At 44.1% G+C, this 16591-nt stretch overlaps 1 protein-coding gene across 12 annotated transcripts in view; it reads right to left on the bottom strand.

Annotated features, from left to right (window-relative positions):
• The window catches only part of APLP2 (amyloid beta precursor like protein 2), a 684051-nt gene that overhangs the window by 126957 nt on the left and 540503 nt on the right, over positions 1–16591 (bottom strand). For all 12 annotated transcript variants that reach the window (XM_078681958.1, XM_078681961.1, XM_078681955.1 and 9 more), the window contains one exon: positions 3048–3147. In XM_078681958.1, coding sequence (XP_078538084.1) covers positions 3048–3147 — 100 coding nt within the window. The remainder of the gene's footprint in view (positions 1–3047; positions 3148–16591) is intronic.

Below are 16591 nucleotides of genomic sequence, written 5' to 3' on the forward strand. Positions count from 1 at the left end.
TACAGTGGAATAGTTTTAGGGAAGAAGCACTGGCACAGGGGACCGGATAGGTGGGTACTTTGTGCAGTACAATCGAACCCACACCAATTTCCAGGCAAAAAGGGGGGGGGCTAACCATGGCAAAAGAGGCACTTTCTCATCCTTCAGCTCATTGATCAAGAACCCCAGGGATGTTAGGAGGTTCATCGCTGTCTGGAGGTGGTCTATGTCTGAAAGTGGTGAGCCCATCTTCCACAGCCAGTCCTTGATATAGGGGAAACCTGGTATCCGCAACCTCTTAAGATGTGGCCCAACCACCACCATCATCATTTCGTGAACTCCCAAGGGTCGCTTGTAAGGCTGAAGGGAAGCACTAAAAATGCTCCTGGCCAACCTTGAACTGTACGTAATGTCTGAGGACTACAGGACGGGCACATACAAATAGGCATCCTGCAGGTTTAAGATAACCATCCAGTCACTTGGATCTAGTGCTGACAGACCCTGGGCCAAAGTGAGCATTTTGAATTTGTCCTCTCAAAGGAAGGCATCCAGAGGGCAAAGATCTAAAATAGGATGAATGCCACTTTCCTCAGGAGGAAGTAGCAACCCTCACTATTTCGGAGGCTGGCACGTTCTTGATGCATTTTTCGGCCAGTACAGCCTTCACCTCTAGTAGCAAGATGGAGAGGTGATTCTCCGAGAGCCACTCTCATGTGGGAAGAAGTTGAGAAGGGCTGGAAAGGAATGGATGGGAAAGAAAAGCACGATCCGGAGGACAAAAATGTTGGATGTGATGGTCCATTATCCTGGAAGAAAAAATGACGGATCCTGCCTCCCACACATCAACTGTGTGCTGCCAAAGGCAAGCTAAAGTGGCTTCAAGACTGATACTGCAGGGGTATGGGGCTGAATGGAAAGGTGTACCTGGTGACTGCACGATGCCTGACTGATACTCGTCCTTGGCTCCGAAAGTGCTGAAATTAGGAGGAGTTTGGAGGTGCCTAAATGCTGGGCCCCTCGACTAGCCTCAAAACGGATGGAACTAGGGTAGACAGACCTAAAGAAGGCACTATGGCTCTATTTCCTTTGAAATGCTCTAGGCCAGAATCAGTCTTTTTTTTGCCAAAGGCAGGGTCCATCAAAAAACACAACCATTCGAGACTCATGTACATCTCCAGAAAAGCCAGTGGATCGTATCCAAGTGTGGCGGCGGAGCATCACACCAGTGCCACTGTATACCATAAGCAGTCAGTAGTATCCAGGCCGGCCCCGATGACATACTTTGTCACATCCTAACCATCCTGAGCCAATGACGCCCAAAACTCCTCCAGTACCACTGAAAGAGTATCCATAACCATGTCCCAAGTGGCAAGCATATAACTGCCTAAGAGGCAGACCGCACTGACTGATCGCAGCGCCAGGTTTGTGGAGGCACAGCCTCACTAAACAGGAGCAAGGGCCTAGATCAAGCCAGTCCCGGGAGCAAAACTTCAGCAAGTACATAAATGTTGGCTTCCACTAAAGGTAGCTGTAGCTTCAGGACTCAGCTGCACACCGAATTGCCACAGCGGAAGTTGCTCTCTCTTTAATAGGGGATCTAAAGGGTGACCCAAACAATGCGTATGAGGAGGTATCCAGCCCACTGGCTTCTTGCAAGTCCATGTAAATGTCATAATCGTGTGGGGGTAAATCATTCTTGTCATCTCAGTCGTCATTGTCAGGTTTTTTAGAATCTGAACTACAAAAAAAAAAAAGGTGATGAAGCCTCTGAGGAACGCCTCATGCAAGAATAAGGCTTTGTCTGAATCGGAGCGTACTGGGAGTAAGTGCATTTGCGTGGAGTTAAGGCCTGCCTCAGACAAGGTTGAAGCAGATTTGACTTGAGGTCGGAAACCAAAGCCATCTGTGACTCTGCCTTCTGCACCGGCAAAGTCAACACCAGCATTGTTGGGGAAAGGACCAGCTCAGATATTTTGGAGCTGAAATGGAAGTCTGCGCCAGAGTTTGTGCAGAACCACAGACAGGTTCTATGGGTTCAGATGGAGCAGAGGACGGATCAGTCAACATAAACTGCCCAGAAGCCCCTGCAGATCCTTGGGGAGCAAAGGAGCATTAAGATGAGTTGGAAGAGTGCCTACAATATGCAGCAAGGCCTCCTTGAAGACATCAACCTGCTGCGTTGTTGATGGCCACGGAGTCAGGGCATAATGTGATCAGTTGTGGAATAGGCTCCACGACTTGGGATTAAGTGCAAGATCGGTTGGCACTTTGACGCTCTCCTGACATCTCTTTGGACAGAGTGGTGTGATGGGGTTGAGTTCAGTTTCAATTTCTTGCGTTTCTACTTGGACTTACTGAAGACCTCAACAGTGTAGACCTGTTGTGGGAACTCTTCGAGAGGAGGAACCAGTATGCACACTCGCCTTATAGTGAAACTTATGCGAGGTCTGAAACTTCTTTTGGTGTTTGGCAATGTACTCTTCGCATCAGGGACTCAGACCATCTTCAGGAGCATGAGGTCACAATATTCACATATCTTGGAGACCAAGCACTAGAGGCAGACCTCATGCAGTCCATCACCAACATGTTTCATACAGTTTGAACACTGTAATCTTCTGTAGGGACATTTTATCCTTGCACACTGGAAAAGAATTTCAAAAGAATGTTCAACTGATTCACACACCGGAAAGAAAAAACTGACATCGCATCATAGGGGTGACCGTAGACGGCGGCTTTTCTCTGTCACATCCAGCACAGAACAACATCAATACTGAGCCGCATAGTGACACCGGGAACACTGCTGTGAATATTTCCAGATCAAGTCTGGTACCTGGGTCGATATTCTACAGGTGAGGAATCTGAGGGTGTAAGAGTCCATGAGAAAGCAAATACAGTACTAAGACAAATGAAATCACAATATTTCACATTGCAATTGCCACAGGGGTTCTAAAATTTTACATTCTGAATTCCAAGATGGTATTTCATCCTTCAAGATGCACATCAACCCAACGATTGAACAAGCATGGATTTCCAAACGGCACAAAAAAAGTAATCATTAAAATGCTCACCAATATCTTCTTGGATCTCTTGCACTACATAAGGAATCTTGTACAACTGTGAGAGACTTTGATTTATCCTCTCTTCAATCACATGGAGGTGTGTCATTACCTAAGAGAACAAAAGGCAAAGGTTGGTTTGGGGCCAGGTTACACAAATTCACTCAGTGATGACAACACTATGCAACACTTAAAGCATGAGGATGATCACAAGGCAGTTTAATACTACACAAATCTGAGGATTAAACACCACGTTCTAAACTCAGCACTCTCATAGTAGTTCTCAAATTATCCATTTCTGGACATCCTCCCCACACTGGCCAGCAGCTCAGATCTGACCAGATAGTCACATTAATGTGCACCATTGGCTGCACTTTACAATCATATCTCCATGCTGCATTGAGCGAGCACTGTAGGCTATTCAGAGAAATTATCCCCATTCACCCAGAAGAGCTTCCAACTGACGGAAACCATAGCAGAGAAATGTGGTCAACAACTGTTTTAACTGTTTTAAAGTAAGAAGGAACAAAGGATGTGCATTCCAAAATCTCAAAGTCTACCAAAGCAGCCTTACTACATGGGTATACTGCCAAAGGGCACTGTACAAACATGCTTCCTTACTTTCATGAATACTTCAGTGGGGTCACTGAAGGGGTGATCAGTGGTATCTGATCCACATAACCTAGAACATTTCACAAAAATTCAATAAACCAAACAGCAAAATGTCGGTTTAAAAATGGAATAGTATGGCATTCTTGTTCTGCTCCAATCCTTTTTACATATGCCCCTGCTAGAATAATTAAGATTCCAGACAAAAACTGTTCTGTAGTATGAAATCTGACACAAAGAGATTAAACAGTTTAGTCACAAGACCTCTGCTTTACAGACTCCAATTAAATAAAAACACTGCTTATTTCTAAGAGGATCCTGTTGCCTATTGATCATGTGCATAAGAAACAAAAATAAAGTGAGGGAAAAGATTACACAGCCAATTTGAAAACCCACAAAAAAATACAAACATGTGCCATATTCATTGGTTTTAAAAATCAAAAAGCAGAGGAGATAATAGTATTTGGGGTGTGACCACTCGACTTCCAGCGTTAAACAATCAAAACCGAGTGGGGTCCGAAAAGGCCTTTTTTTGCAGGAGTTCGTCACCATCTAGATTCCACGAATGGCATGCTTCATCATCAGGTCGACACTCAAGACACCTAGTGTGACTGAGCAGGCCCAACCTCCCTGGGAAGGCAGCACTTCTGAAAGACTTTATCAGTGGGGTATTTAGAATTCCCTTAAATTCTATTGATCTATTCTGTTTCCAGAAATGTGGCTAAGTTTAAAAACAAAAAGGAATGTAGATTAGGGACATGTCAATGTTCCCTTACATCTTCAAACTGTCGTGCCTGACATGTTTAAGCCAACTTGGTGACCAGGTCGTGAGGAAAGCCGTAAGACTCTGTTTGGGCCAAGGTGGCAGAAACAAGTAGACAGTGACCGTTGTGAGATGTAAGGGACCATTGACATGTCCCTAAACTACATTCCTTTTTGTTTTTAATCTTACCCAAATTCCTGGAAACAGAATACATCAAGCAGATAGCTTAAGGCAATTTTAAACACCCACACAGACGCCACTGACAATTTGATTTAGAAGTTCTCCCTTCCCAGTGGCCTTAAGCCCGCTCAGTCACACAAGGTATATAGAGTGTCAACCCATTGATGAAGCATGCCACTAGTGAGTTCCAGTGGGTCAAGGTACCTTGGATAAAAAAACTCCTAGGGACTCCTGGTTATATTCATTGCTCTACCTTGAGTAATCAAAGTTCTTCACCTACAGAGGTGAGCATTTGACTATGAAAATCCTAAACCATTAGACTAGAACAGATTTTTATATCATTTTAAGAGTTGTAACAGAAATCTAAGATGTGAGAAAGTGAGTTCCTGTTGCAGTACCCCCCCCCACTTTTTGCCTGATACCTGATGCACGTTTCCTAGGTGTGCCCTGGGTCCCTGCCAATTAGGTACCCAGGGCCTGTGTTTCTTCCCTAAAAATTATACTAAAGCCTAAACCCAATTGGCATCTCTGGCCACATATCAGCCCCTAGTAAATGGTACCCTAGGTACCCAGGGTATTGTGACCAAAGAAGACCCCTAAGGGCTGCAGCACTTATTGTGCCACCCTTAGGGGCTCTGTACCTCGACACCCACACACTGCCCTTGCAGGCTGAGTGTGTAGGTGCAGAACTACACAAAGAGTCGACATGGCACACATCCCAGTGTCTCATGCCCACAACCCCACTGCCCTGGCATACATCAGCCACCCCTCTAGCTGGGTGTCCTATTCCAGTGGTATGGGCACGGGTGCATGAGCCCCTACAGTACCCAGGGCCATTCCTGGGCATTGTAAGTACAGTGATGGGAGGTTGTCATTACGAACTCCACAGCACCATAATGGCTACACTGAACACTGACAAGTTTGATATCAAACTTCTCTGCACATTAAACCCACACTGATGCCAGTGTTGGATTTCATGTAAAATGCACTACAGAGGGCATTTTAGAGATACCCCCTGAAACCTAACCTACAATCCATGTCTGGGCTGAGTGGCTGCAGAGGCTGCCACACAGCAGACATGTTGCTGGACCCCTGGGTGGAGAGCCCCCCGCTCTCCTGGGCCTGCAACAATGCACATCCTGGGCGAGGTACCATGTCTCCTCCCCCAGGATGGACAGGGGGAAGCTTCAAAGGCATGCTGCCTCTGAGAGCTTCTCCAGACCATTTGCTGTACCCAGCAACTGGCCCCCACCCGTTCTACCCCCACACTGGCGGGAAAAAATTCGTCAGGAAGGGGGGTGTGCCAACCTTTGCCAACTCCACCCCTCAGGTGGAGGAGGCGAGGTGAAGCACGACCCCGGGCTCCGGCCATCTTGTAGATGGGGAGCCCTGCCCAATCCCAGCTAGGCTCCTGCCCTCCTCCCACAGGAGAGGAGCAGGCTAGGGGGTGTACTCACCCCAGGACAGGGACCAATTGGTCCCTGCCCATGCCCTACCTGTAACGCACCTAAATTTAGTATTTAGGGGCTCCTGAGCCTTCCTTCCTCAGATCCAGATACCGAAACAAGAAAGAAGAACAAGAAACAAGAAGACCTGCTGGCAGCTGCTAAGAAGAGGAAGACACCAACTGATTTGGCCCAAGCCCTACTGGCCTGTCGACCCTCAAACCTGCTCTTGCTAAACCCCGGCGCCTCCAGTGGTCAGCAACCTCATAAACCCCGGAGGACCTGACTGCCTTGTGACTGACAACTTGGGTCTCCCACGAGCAGTGGTACTGCTCGAAGCAAGTAAACAAGCCCTGGCATCAGCCCGGAGCTGTTAACCCTGCACCCTCTGCACCCGCCAAGCCTGGCCTGTGCTGGAGTGAACCAAGACCCTGAGGACATCCCCCCGGCGATTCTGACTCGGAATCCAGTGCCCAAGGACCCTCCTCGACGACCCAGACGATGCCTGCAGTCTCAGGACAAGGCACCCCTCCGACCGCGACCAGCAGGGGGTAAGATTTCCCAACCTCAAAAGACACCCCTGCACCCGGCGCCCCACAGCCCCCTGTGCCCAACTCCTGGGTGCCTACCTAGCCTCAAGATCCCAACTTACCCCTCGAAGTATTGGTCGCTCCTTAAGATGCACCGTCCCCGAGCCTGCAGCCTTTGATCCCTTTTCAAGATCCTCATTGGATAACATTGAGCACCCGACGGCTCAAAAGCACCCTGAACCTAGCCGCCCAAGTGCCCCTGACAGTGCAACCTGTATCCTATTCTACTTCCCCATTTGCCCTGAGCATGTGACAAGGAGCCCAGCTCCCACAGCCGCGTGGCCTGCTAGCCAGCAGCCACCAACCAAAGGCCCCCTGCCTCTCATTGGACAACATTGGGCCTAACTACCTCTGCACCCGGCCGCCCCTGTGCCGCTGAGGGTGTACTAACTGTATCTACCTAACCCTGGAGGACCCCTGAGTCTATGCCCAGAACCTTAACTTCACCAGTCGAGTACTCACCTGGAAACCGATGACTCACTTTCCTGTCATAGGATAACATTGACTGGTTTGACTCGAAAAATCATCTAAAATCAGCCGAATAACCAATTTCGAATTACTCACCTGTGATAAGGAGAGAAGCCAGTACTGCACCTTGTAGCCCAGTACTGGACCGCAAAAGTAATCGCAACTGTGTTTGCTAGTGATCTAAATTTCTGCCATAGGAAACCATTGACTGATTTTCTATGAAATTTCTTCTAAGTGTGAAGTTTTGAAAACTGAAAATATTCATATAAAATCAGCCAAAATACTCACCTGTGATCAGGGGAGAAGTCAGTACTGTACCTTTCAGCCCAGTACTGAACCGTAAAAGTAATCCGTACCGGGTTTACTAGTAATTTGCATTTTCTCCATAGGAACCATTGTCTGCTTTTCCATGAAATTTCTTCTGTCTACTTTTGAAAACTTGAAATATTCTTTAAAAATCATACGAAATTTTTGTTCTGAAAAAAAAAAATCATACGAAATACTGAAATGCAATTACCTACCCGTTTTAAGTTAAGACTCCAGTGCTGGCCCAAGAGACCAGTGCTGGATTACAAAAGTAACGCGATCGTACTTTACCTGCAACCTGAATTTTCTCCCATTGAATAACATTGTCAGATTTACATTGAAAAGTTTCTAAGTGTGAACTTTTAAAACAGCTTTATATTCATGAAAATGCACTACAGTAACTAAAACGTTTTTGCTAATCTGGTTTCCGCTTAGACCCCAGGACTGAATTTAGGATCTGGTCCTGGGACTACTAAAGTAATCTGTATAGTAATCAACTGTACTTACATGTGGAAAACTCATTGAGCTCAATGCTATAGTGTGCTTTAGGATTGTGTTGCTTACTGTCAATACTGTATTAATTGTGTGCACAAACTTTATTGCTCCTTTGCAAAGTAATTACATGAGCGTACTCATAACGAGAAAAGTATATTTTTATAACTGTTGGTTCTAAAAATAAAACAACTATATCTGTGGATATAAAATCAATTGCCTGGAGTTGAGTCCTTGAGTGTGTGAAACCTTTTGCTGACTGAGTGTGTACAACAAATGCTTTACACTGTCCCTTGGTACTGCCTTACTGCTCGACCAAGCTACCACTTTGGAGAGTAAGGTCAGTTCGGACTTTTACCTCTGTTATAACTCTGGGGTTGGTGGACTCTATACACACTGTACTCCATTCTAGTCCAGTATATATAGAGCCACGTTCTCACATAAGATTTGCAATGTTTCTGTGCTTTGATCCCAGAACAAACGAAACACCCACCACGTATAAGACTATGCATAGAGTGCTTAGCTGATAAAGAAGCTTTGAGTAGAAACAAGAAGGAAAGAAGACTAACATAAAAATCAAAACGTCAGTCGGTAGAGGTCATCAACTGGTAAGATGCAAACTATAACAACAACAAAAATTCAAGATGAAAGGGTAATAACCTTTAAACATTTAACTGATGCAACTTGTAAATGGTGGAAATCATCACTGCTCTCGATAATGCTTATACTTTGAGGTCATAAAGAAACTTTTGAGCATTTTCTATTACCATGACCACAGTACGGTGGTTGTAGAAAATATTGGTTGAAACCATTAAGGGCCAAAGAAGATCACTGTGGAATGACTGAGTAGTGCATGTCAACGTGGCAATAGTTACTGTGTCAAAATACATATATTATATAGTATTGGTCTTGGTTTCCTGTTTCCTGGCTGAGGAGAGGAGGAGGAGTTACTGTGCGAGTCGCGAGGAGTGGAGCGAGGCGTGGAGCGAGGCGCAAGGAAGGACCCCTGGGATTAGTGCATGAGTGCCTCTGTTATCAAGCAAGAGTCCAGTAGAGTGCGCCAGAGAGCTGTATTCACCAAAACTTCAGTACGCCAGCTCCATCACATCGAACGGCGAGTGGCTGCTGCTGCTGCTGCGGTACCGGTACCGGTTGAATACCGTTGAAAACCGAAGCCGAAGTTGGTCTTGAAGCCACCGGGAGACCGAAGCCTCCGTCGAGGCTCCGCAGACACTGCAGCCCATAGCCCAGTTGAAGCCCATCTGCAACACCGCCCCTCCCTGACGGCAGCTGCCCCAGTGTTGTGTGCCGTGCCCTTGCAAGCCGGGACACAGAGGGAGCAGACAGGCTTGGGAGGTATAAGCGGTGAGCTCAGGGGACGCATAGACCACCGGAGCAGAGTAGCAGCCTCAAGATCACGGCCTACATCAGCGTTGTAGAAGGACGTGGAAGGTCCATGATCAAAACTAAGCTGCGGAACCCCAAGCATAAAAACGCGTAAAACACAGAGCCGGCAGATCGTCAACAAGTAAGCGGGAAATCATGAGGTCGGGAAAAGTGCGGCAGGAGACAAATGACGAGACAGAAAGAAATAATGTAGAAAAAGACCGGGGCCCACTAAAGCACGGGAAGAAAAAGAAAAAGAGCGTACAGCAAAGAGAGAGACTTGTGTCTGCCCCCGAATTATCGTCAATTAGTCCGAAAAAAATCATTGGAATTAAAAAAAATTTTTACTTGAAGGACCCCATGGCGGTCATTTATGGCCAAACACATGAACAAGCGCACCTGCCAAGTCCAATTACACCGGCATCAAGGACAAATAACAGTGAACAGCCGCAAATAAAGAGCAAGATAGAGGAAAAGGAAGCACAAAAATGCACGATCGAGAACAACTCGCCGACCAAACCAACAAATCAGTCACAAACCTCTCAAATTTCTGCCAAGTCAAAAGGCAACATTGAAGACCGTAACACAATGGTGGTACTAGCCCAAATACATAATAACAGCTCCCCAACTCAGGAAAAACCTGTGAAAATAGTAACCAGGCCTACGGACAAAGACAATAGCTCTACTGTAAAGGAAAACAAAATTGGGGTCGAGCACATCATTGTAAAAGATGACATATGGTCAACCTCTTTCTCCTTACCCAATGAGACAAGCTTGGACAGACTAATGGAATCTAATATTCAAACAGGAAAACTCATCCAATCCCAACGTAATGAAGAAACCAAGAATCCGCAAAGCCCGCAAGGTGGACACAGTCCGGCACAAGATCGGGAAAAGGGACTGGGTGGAGAAGAAAGGTTAGAATCAACACCACTAAATCCAGATAAAAACCATGACAAAGGGGAAGAGGGGCAAAAAAAAAAAAGGATGGCCAAAAACAATAAACCCGACGTCCCCAATTACGATCTCCTCCGTGAGAGTGTCAGAGGTTTTGGGAGTTCAGGCTGGAGAGGTCATTAAGGCCCCATGGAGCGAAACATTACTAATAACCCTGGACAATGCAATTAGGGCACTGAATTTCCAGTCCGATAAAATGGATGTACAAATTGACTTAATAAATCTAATCGCTGGTCATATTTCAGGCATAAATACTAGGCTGGACCATATGGCATCGCTTCTACCTAGGCGGGTAGATACGGCATACCACACAGATACCGCCCGGCCAAGCTGTGTTTGTGGCAAATTGGTGGATAAACTGTCAAACCTACCTGACATCCTAAAAGATATCCTAGGGGCAGTTCAGTCTTCAATAGGAATAAAAAAAAAAAACAGGAGCCCCAGAGGGATAAAGGAGTTTGAAGAGGAAAATGGGAGCCTATATGAAGAAAAGGAACAAAACACAAACAATGCCCAGGAACAAGAAAAAAAAAAAAGACAACCAAGGATCGTCCAGAACAGAGAGCCTGTCGAATTGATGATACACAAAGTCTAAGCGACAATCAAAAAACAAAGTTAACAAAAAGACAAAGGAAACGCGCCAGGAAGGGAAGGACCAAATCTAAGGAGCTCCCTCTGACAAATGATCATACTTAACCAATTTTCAATCAAACAACCTCAAAGAAAGTGAAACTACTAACAGGAACAAACACTTCAAACCTCACAGATAAGACCTTGGATCAATCAAACCAGTCAAGAGAAGAGAATGGATACAATTCACTAATTGAATCAGTGACCTCTCCCATGTTGATCAAATCAAATCACATACAAGGAGAAAAAAATGTGTCTACAAAAAAACATCAAACTACTCAGCTACAAAACAAAGACCGGATCCAAGACAAAGGTGAATAAAAACGATCATGCGAAGAGGACAACGGAGACCAGGTAGTAATAACACAGCGGTTAAACGAAACCCCAACACATGCCGGTAGAAAAGTTAAACAAGACAAGTGGACCCAAAACTCTCTGAAGAATGTGGAAAAACAATCAATCGAAGGCAATAAAATCAACGAAAGGCAAATTATAAAAACAGATATGGAAGACGGAGGTGCCAGAACGCCGATTAAAATAAAGACAAACGGGTATGGGCGATCTTGCAACCTCCAACACAAAGATCAGAACCTGGCGCGTACACAGACATCTAAACAAACAAAGTACGACAAACTGGATGGCACAAAAAACAAAGGGAATAAGTTGAACATAGATAGGCCAATTGCACCCATCTTTAAGCCAGATAGAACAACTACCGCAACTGGAGAAACAACAAAAAACGCCCTAGGACTAGGTAGAACAATAAACATGAAAGGAGTTCCAATAAAAAACACACAACAGCAAGAAAAAAAGGAAGAAAAACCAGTAGTCCAAACACAAGAAGAATCCCCTGAAAAACTGACATTCGTACCAGAATATCAGACAACTGGAGGACAAGACTTCTTGAACAGAGGAAATATAATGCGGCTGCTCAAAGAAATTCCAGAATTAGATGAAATATCATCGCAAGAACTTCTGTCTGTAGAATTCAAAACTAATGTAAACAATCCGGACGTAGAGGAGTCCTTAAAAACTTGGTCGTCAAGACATGTTGTAGACAGGATACTCGCTATGAGCCTGACCTTCGAAGCATGGGGCATTGGGCTGAGGCGACATCAACGGAAAAAATACCCATTCCCTCTTTTAAAAAACACCCAAAAAGAAATTCCAGAAAAGGAAGCCGAAAACCATCAGAAATCATGCTTAAGGAGTGCTTGCTCAGTAACCCCACAAAAAATACCACAACGAGCAAGGATCCAGGCAAACTCAGACGAACAAGAAACCATGACGGAAAAAAGCACAGACTGGTCTTGGATCGCAAAGGCACTGAGCAATAAGAGTTCCTAGCCATTCCAAAAAGCCAAATGAGAATAAAAATCTACAGCTGCGGATAACACTTTATGATCAAAACGAACCAGGGAAAACTCAAAGAACTCGGGACGAATCGATCACGTTGAACACCCACACGATTAGCATTTGTTCTTGGAACGTCCATGGCTTCACAGTATGGGGCAAGATCATGAAACCATAAAATTCTTGGAACAACACGATCTAATATTACTCCAAGAAACTTGGAATTTGAGCCCAGTATCCATCCCCGGTTACATAGAGTCTCATGTCCTAGCAGAAAAACTCTCAAAATTTGGGCATCCTAGAGGAGGCCTATCTGTATACATCACACAGCGGTACGGATGGCAAGTGGAAGAAGTAGATACTGGGGTAAATTGGCTGCAAGCAATAAAACTCACAGAGTGGACTAAATCGAATCTACACAACCATAACTTATTAATGCTCAATGTCTATGTTCACCCAGAAAAGAAACAGAAGGAGAGATTAACAACACTATGGTCCTTGATTCAAGCACTACAAATCTCACACGATTCGCAGTTCCTGATTATTTCAGGAGATTTTAATAGTAACCTAAAAAAGGACAATTGTATAACTCAGGAGCTCGGAGACCTGGGCCTATCAATTTTGAACGGGAACGTAAACGGGGACAGACCGACATCAATAACTTTCTTAAGCGGTAATCGGAAATCAACAATAGATTTCACGATAATGAGCAACACCCTGGTGTCGAAAGTACGCACTTTCTTGGTCGAGCAACGCACAGAAAGTGATCACTTCCCATTAATTACTAAAATCAATATGCTGGTCAACAAATCCCAAAAAATCCAAACTGTTGCTCAATACACTGAAAAATTCAACCTTCGGAAAGTGATATGGGGAGGGAAAGACATCAAACCAACAATAGAAAAATTCAAAAAACAATTGTCGGAAATGACAAGTAAAGAAAAAGAAAACCCAATAAAAACATGGGAATATTTATGTAGTGTTCTAACGAGAGACCCTCCAGTCACGAAACCGAATAAAGGACGAATCGATACAGGGAAGAAGCCTTGGTTCAACCTCTCCCTCAGGGAGGAAAAAAGAAAAATTTCACGCGAAGTCCGGAAGCAGGTAGCAATAGTGAAAAATGGAAAGAAACCGGATAAGGTGAAATTAAAGGCCATGCGGAAAAAATATAAGAACCTGCTGAGCAAAGCAAAAAAACTATACCAAGAAGAAATCTGGACAAAACTACTAGTTGCAAGTAAAAATAAAAACGGTCGGTCATTTTGGGGTATTATTAACAAATTGACAAAGGGCAACCCACTCAGACAAGAGGCATGTTTTCGGACAGGGAGAACAGACAAAATCGACAGTGTAAAAAAGATTGCGGAATATGCACCAAAATTTTAGTGCATGCAGAAGCTCTTTTTAGATCACAAGAAATGCAGCAGAAAGATTTCAGCATGCCAACAGTGGCCAATGAAAATCGGCCCAAAAATAAAACGGGCAAGGAGCCTACAATACCACCAAAAACACCAGAAGAAATAATACCAGTCCTAGACACCCTGGTAACAACCAAACAGCTAAAAAGAATAATAAAACATCTAAAAACAGAGGGTGCAGCAGGTCCTAACGGGCTCCCAAATGCGCTTTTTAAATACTCCCCGGAGTTCTGGGCAGAATATTTAGCACCACTCTTTAATTGGATCTATAGCCAGAACAAAATGCCCAAGTCCTGGAAAGGGAATATAACACACCCCATTTTCAAGCAGGGCAATCACAACGACCCAGGGAATTACAGGCTAATATCGCTGATCGACGTGGAAGCGAAACTATATGGATCATGCTTGCTGCAGCATCTCCAAGATTGGATGGAGGACACAAACATAATACCCATGTTGCAAACGGGTTTTAGGCCAAGAATGGGCACTTTAACAAATTTGACAACCTTGGGCCTTCTAAAGGAAAAAGCAGAAGCAAAGAAGACCAGACTGTTTGCTTGTTTCATAGACCTGCGATCTGCCTTCGATAGGGTGAACCGGAACAGACTATGGGAAAACTTAAGATCATGGGGGTTACCGAAGAACCTACTGGAGGTTATAATAAGCCTGTACTGTGATACCTGGGCTAGAGTCAAACTGGGAGACAGAAGCAGCATTACTGCCGAAATACGCACGCAACAGGGCCTAAAACAAGGCTGTGCACTGGCCCCAAGCTTATTTAATCTCTACATGGCGGACATTACCAAACACATACAGGTGGGGGAAGGTCACCCACCGAACTTGGCAAACACCTCAATTCCCTTTCTTCAATATGCCGATGACATAGTCGTGTTGAGTCAAACCCCAATAGGGCTACAAAGAATGATAACCAACCTTGTAATTTATTTGGAGCATGAAAGCTTAGAATTAAATAAAGAAAAGACCAAAGTAATCCGCTTAGTAGATCCGAAGAAAACAACATTCAAATGGTACGCAAACAGCACCCAAATAAAGGAGGAAGTATCCTATAAATATCTAGGATTAAAATTGGGACGAGGCCCGACCAACAAAGAACATAAAATAGATCTAAAAGCGAAAACACACTCCCTGATTTATGCACATCGGTTATTGCGGAAAAAATTGAGCTGTCCAAACTATACACACTTGCTAAACGTCATGAAATCACAGAGCTTACCCACCTTGTCATACGCATTGGCCACCTGGTGTGGCAAAGAAGCGGGGCTGCTAAATAACCTACAAACAAAGGTATATAAAGCGGCTCTAAATCTTCCAAAATCAGCCTCACCAGCACAGGTACGCCTAGAATTTGGCCTGCTGAATCAGAAATTTCGCAGTATGGGTACTTTTGCAAAACTTTGCCACAAATTACGTTTGTCAGAGGAAGGCTCACTGGACAGCCTGTGTTGGAATTAAATCGAAAACCAGCAGAAACAGTCTACACTAGGCAGCTGGGGAGATTTCTTGTTGCAATCCTTGAGGGGTTTAAAGATCCAATCAACATGGGACTTAATCCCGGACAGAACCAGCTTTGATAAGACAACAAACAACGCTGTCAAATGGGAATCCATTCTTGAAGACAAATTGATAATCTCGAAGCGACGACATGGGTGGTCAGTGATCAACTCATATTCTGGGCCAAAGCCACAGCCTTATTTAGAAAGTCATTTTAATGAGAATCTAAAACAGAGATATATAGAACATCGGCTGGGCTTACAGCCTTCTAAGGACTTGCTACCATCCTGGAAGGGCAGCTATACAGACCCTAATTGTCGCCTATGTGGGTACCAAAATGAAACATTACCCCACCTGCTATGTGTTTGCCCGGCTCTTATTGGACTTAAGGAGACGACTTTTAAAAAACATTTTTAATAAAATGAACATTCGTACATGCAGGCAAGCTGTAATTCGATGGTTGGAGGGATCGTCTCCCATGTTGGCTTGTAGGGGGGTCAAATACATGAGAAAAGTAGAATCACTCCTACGACAAGCGGAACAAGGGGAGACAAGAGATGTTTTTTTACCATGTACAAAATAAGCACATTTTTAATGAATTTCAACGATTATCTCATGCACTGTAATTTTGTAATAATTTTTAATAATTGGAAACAATAAAAATTTTGACTTTGAGTCAAAATACACAGCCTACGGCTTGAAATCACAGGTCAATACATTAAAGTGTGACAGGTAAAGAGTCTTAAAACAATAGACACTTCGTTGGAACCCACACAATCATGAGTATCTTGCCATGTTGCCGTTTATTACTACTACTTACTACTTTATTATTTTTAAGGCGATTTAGATGGTTTTCTAAAATCATCTTTTTTGCTACATATTGAAATGTTATTCTGATAGCAAGTATGGGCGGTTTTAAACTGACTGTCTTCACATTCAAATGATTTTCTTAAACCCAATAAATGTATCTGGCATGTGAAATTATTTCCAATTGAAGAAACACTACCCACATGTATATGTTCTTGCTTCTCATCTTCAAAATTGTACATTTGGACGCAAGGCTGCTAAGTTAAACAATGCTTGTTTGTGGTGCAAGCCTGGTGCAGTTGCTATATCCAAGAGTGGGTCTTTACAGTATAATAATGTCATAAGGCAGGCTAAAATGTGAACTGTATGAAGTGAATAGCAGCAGTTGGGGAAAACTTAGGAGAACCTAGTCAAAATGCTCTATGTTTAAAAGTGGGTACATTTATCCAGGATGGAAAGAAAATAGCTGGTATATGAATGCAGTAACAAGATGTCTGCACACTTGAGGCTCACAGGAATCAGTCATGTTTCAATTGGAAACCATGTTACCTATTTAACCACATGTCCTGTCATTATTCCCATTTCATGGTGTGACTAATGAATGATTTTATATTATTCAAGAGCCAACACAGTGGTA

The sequence above is a fragment of the Lissotriton helveticus genome, chromosome 3_1 (genome assembly GCF_964261635.1).
Source record: "Lissotriton helveticus chromosome 3_1, aLisHel1.1, whole genome shotgun sequence".
Lineage (NCBI taxonomy): Eukaryota > Metazoa > Chordata > Amphibia > Caudata > Salamandridae > Lissotriton > Lissotriton helveticus.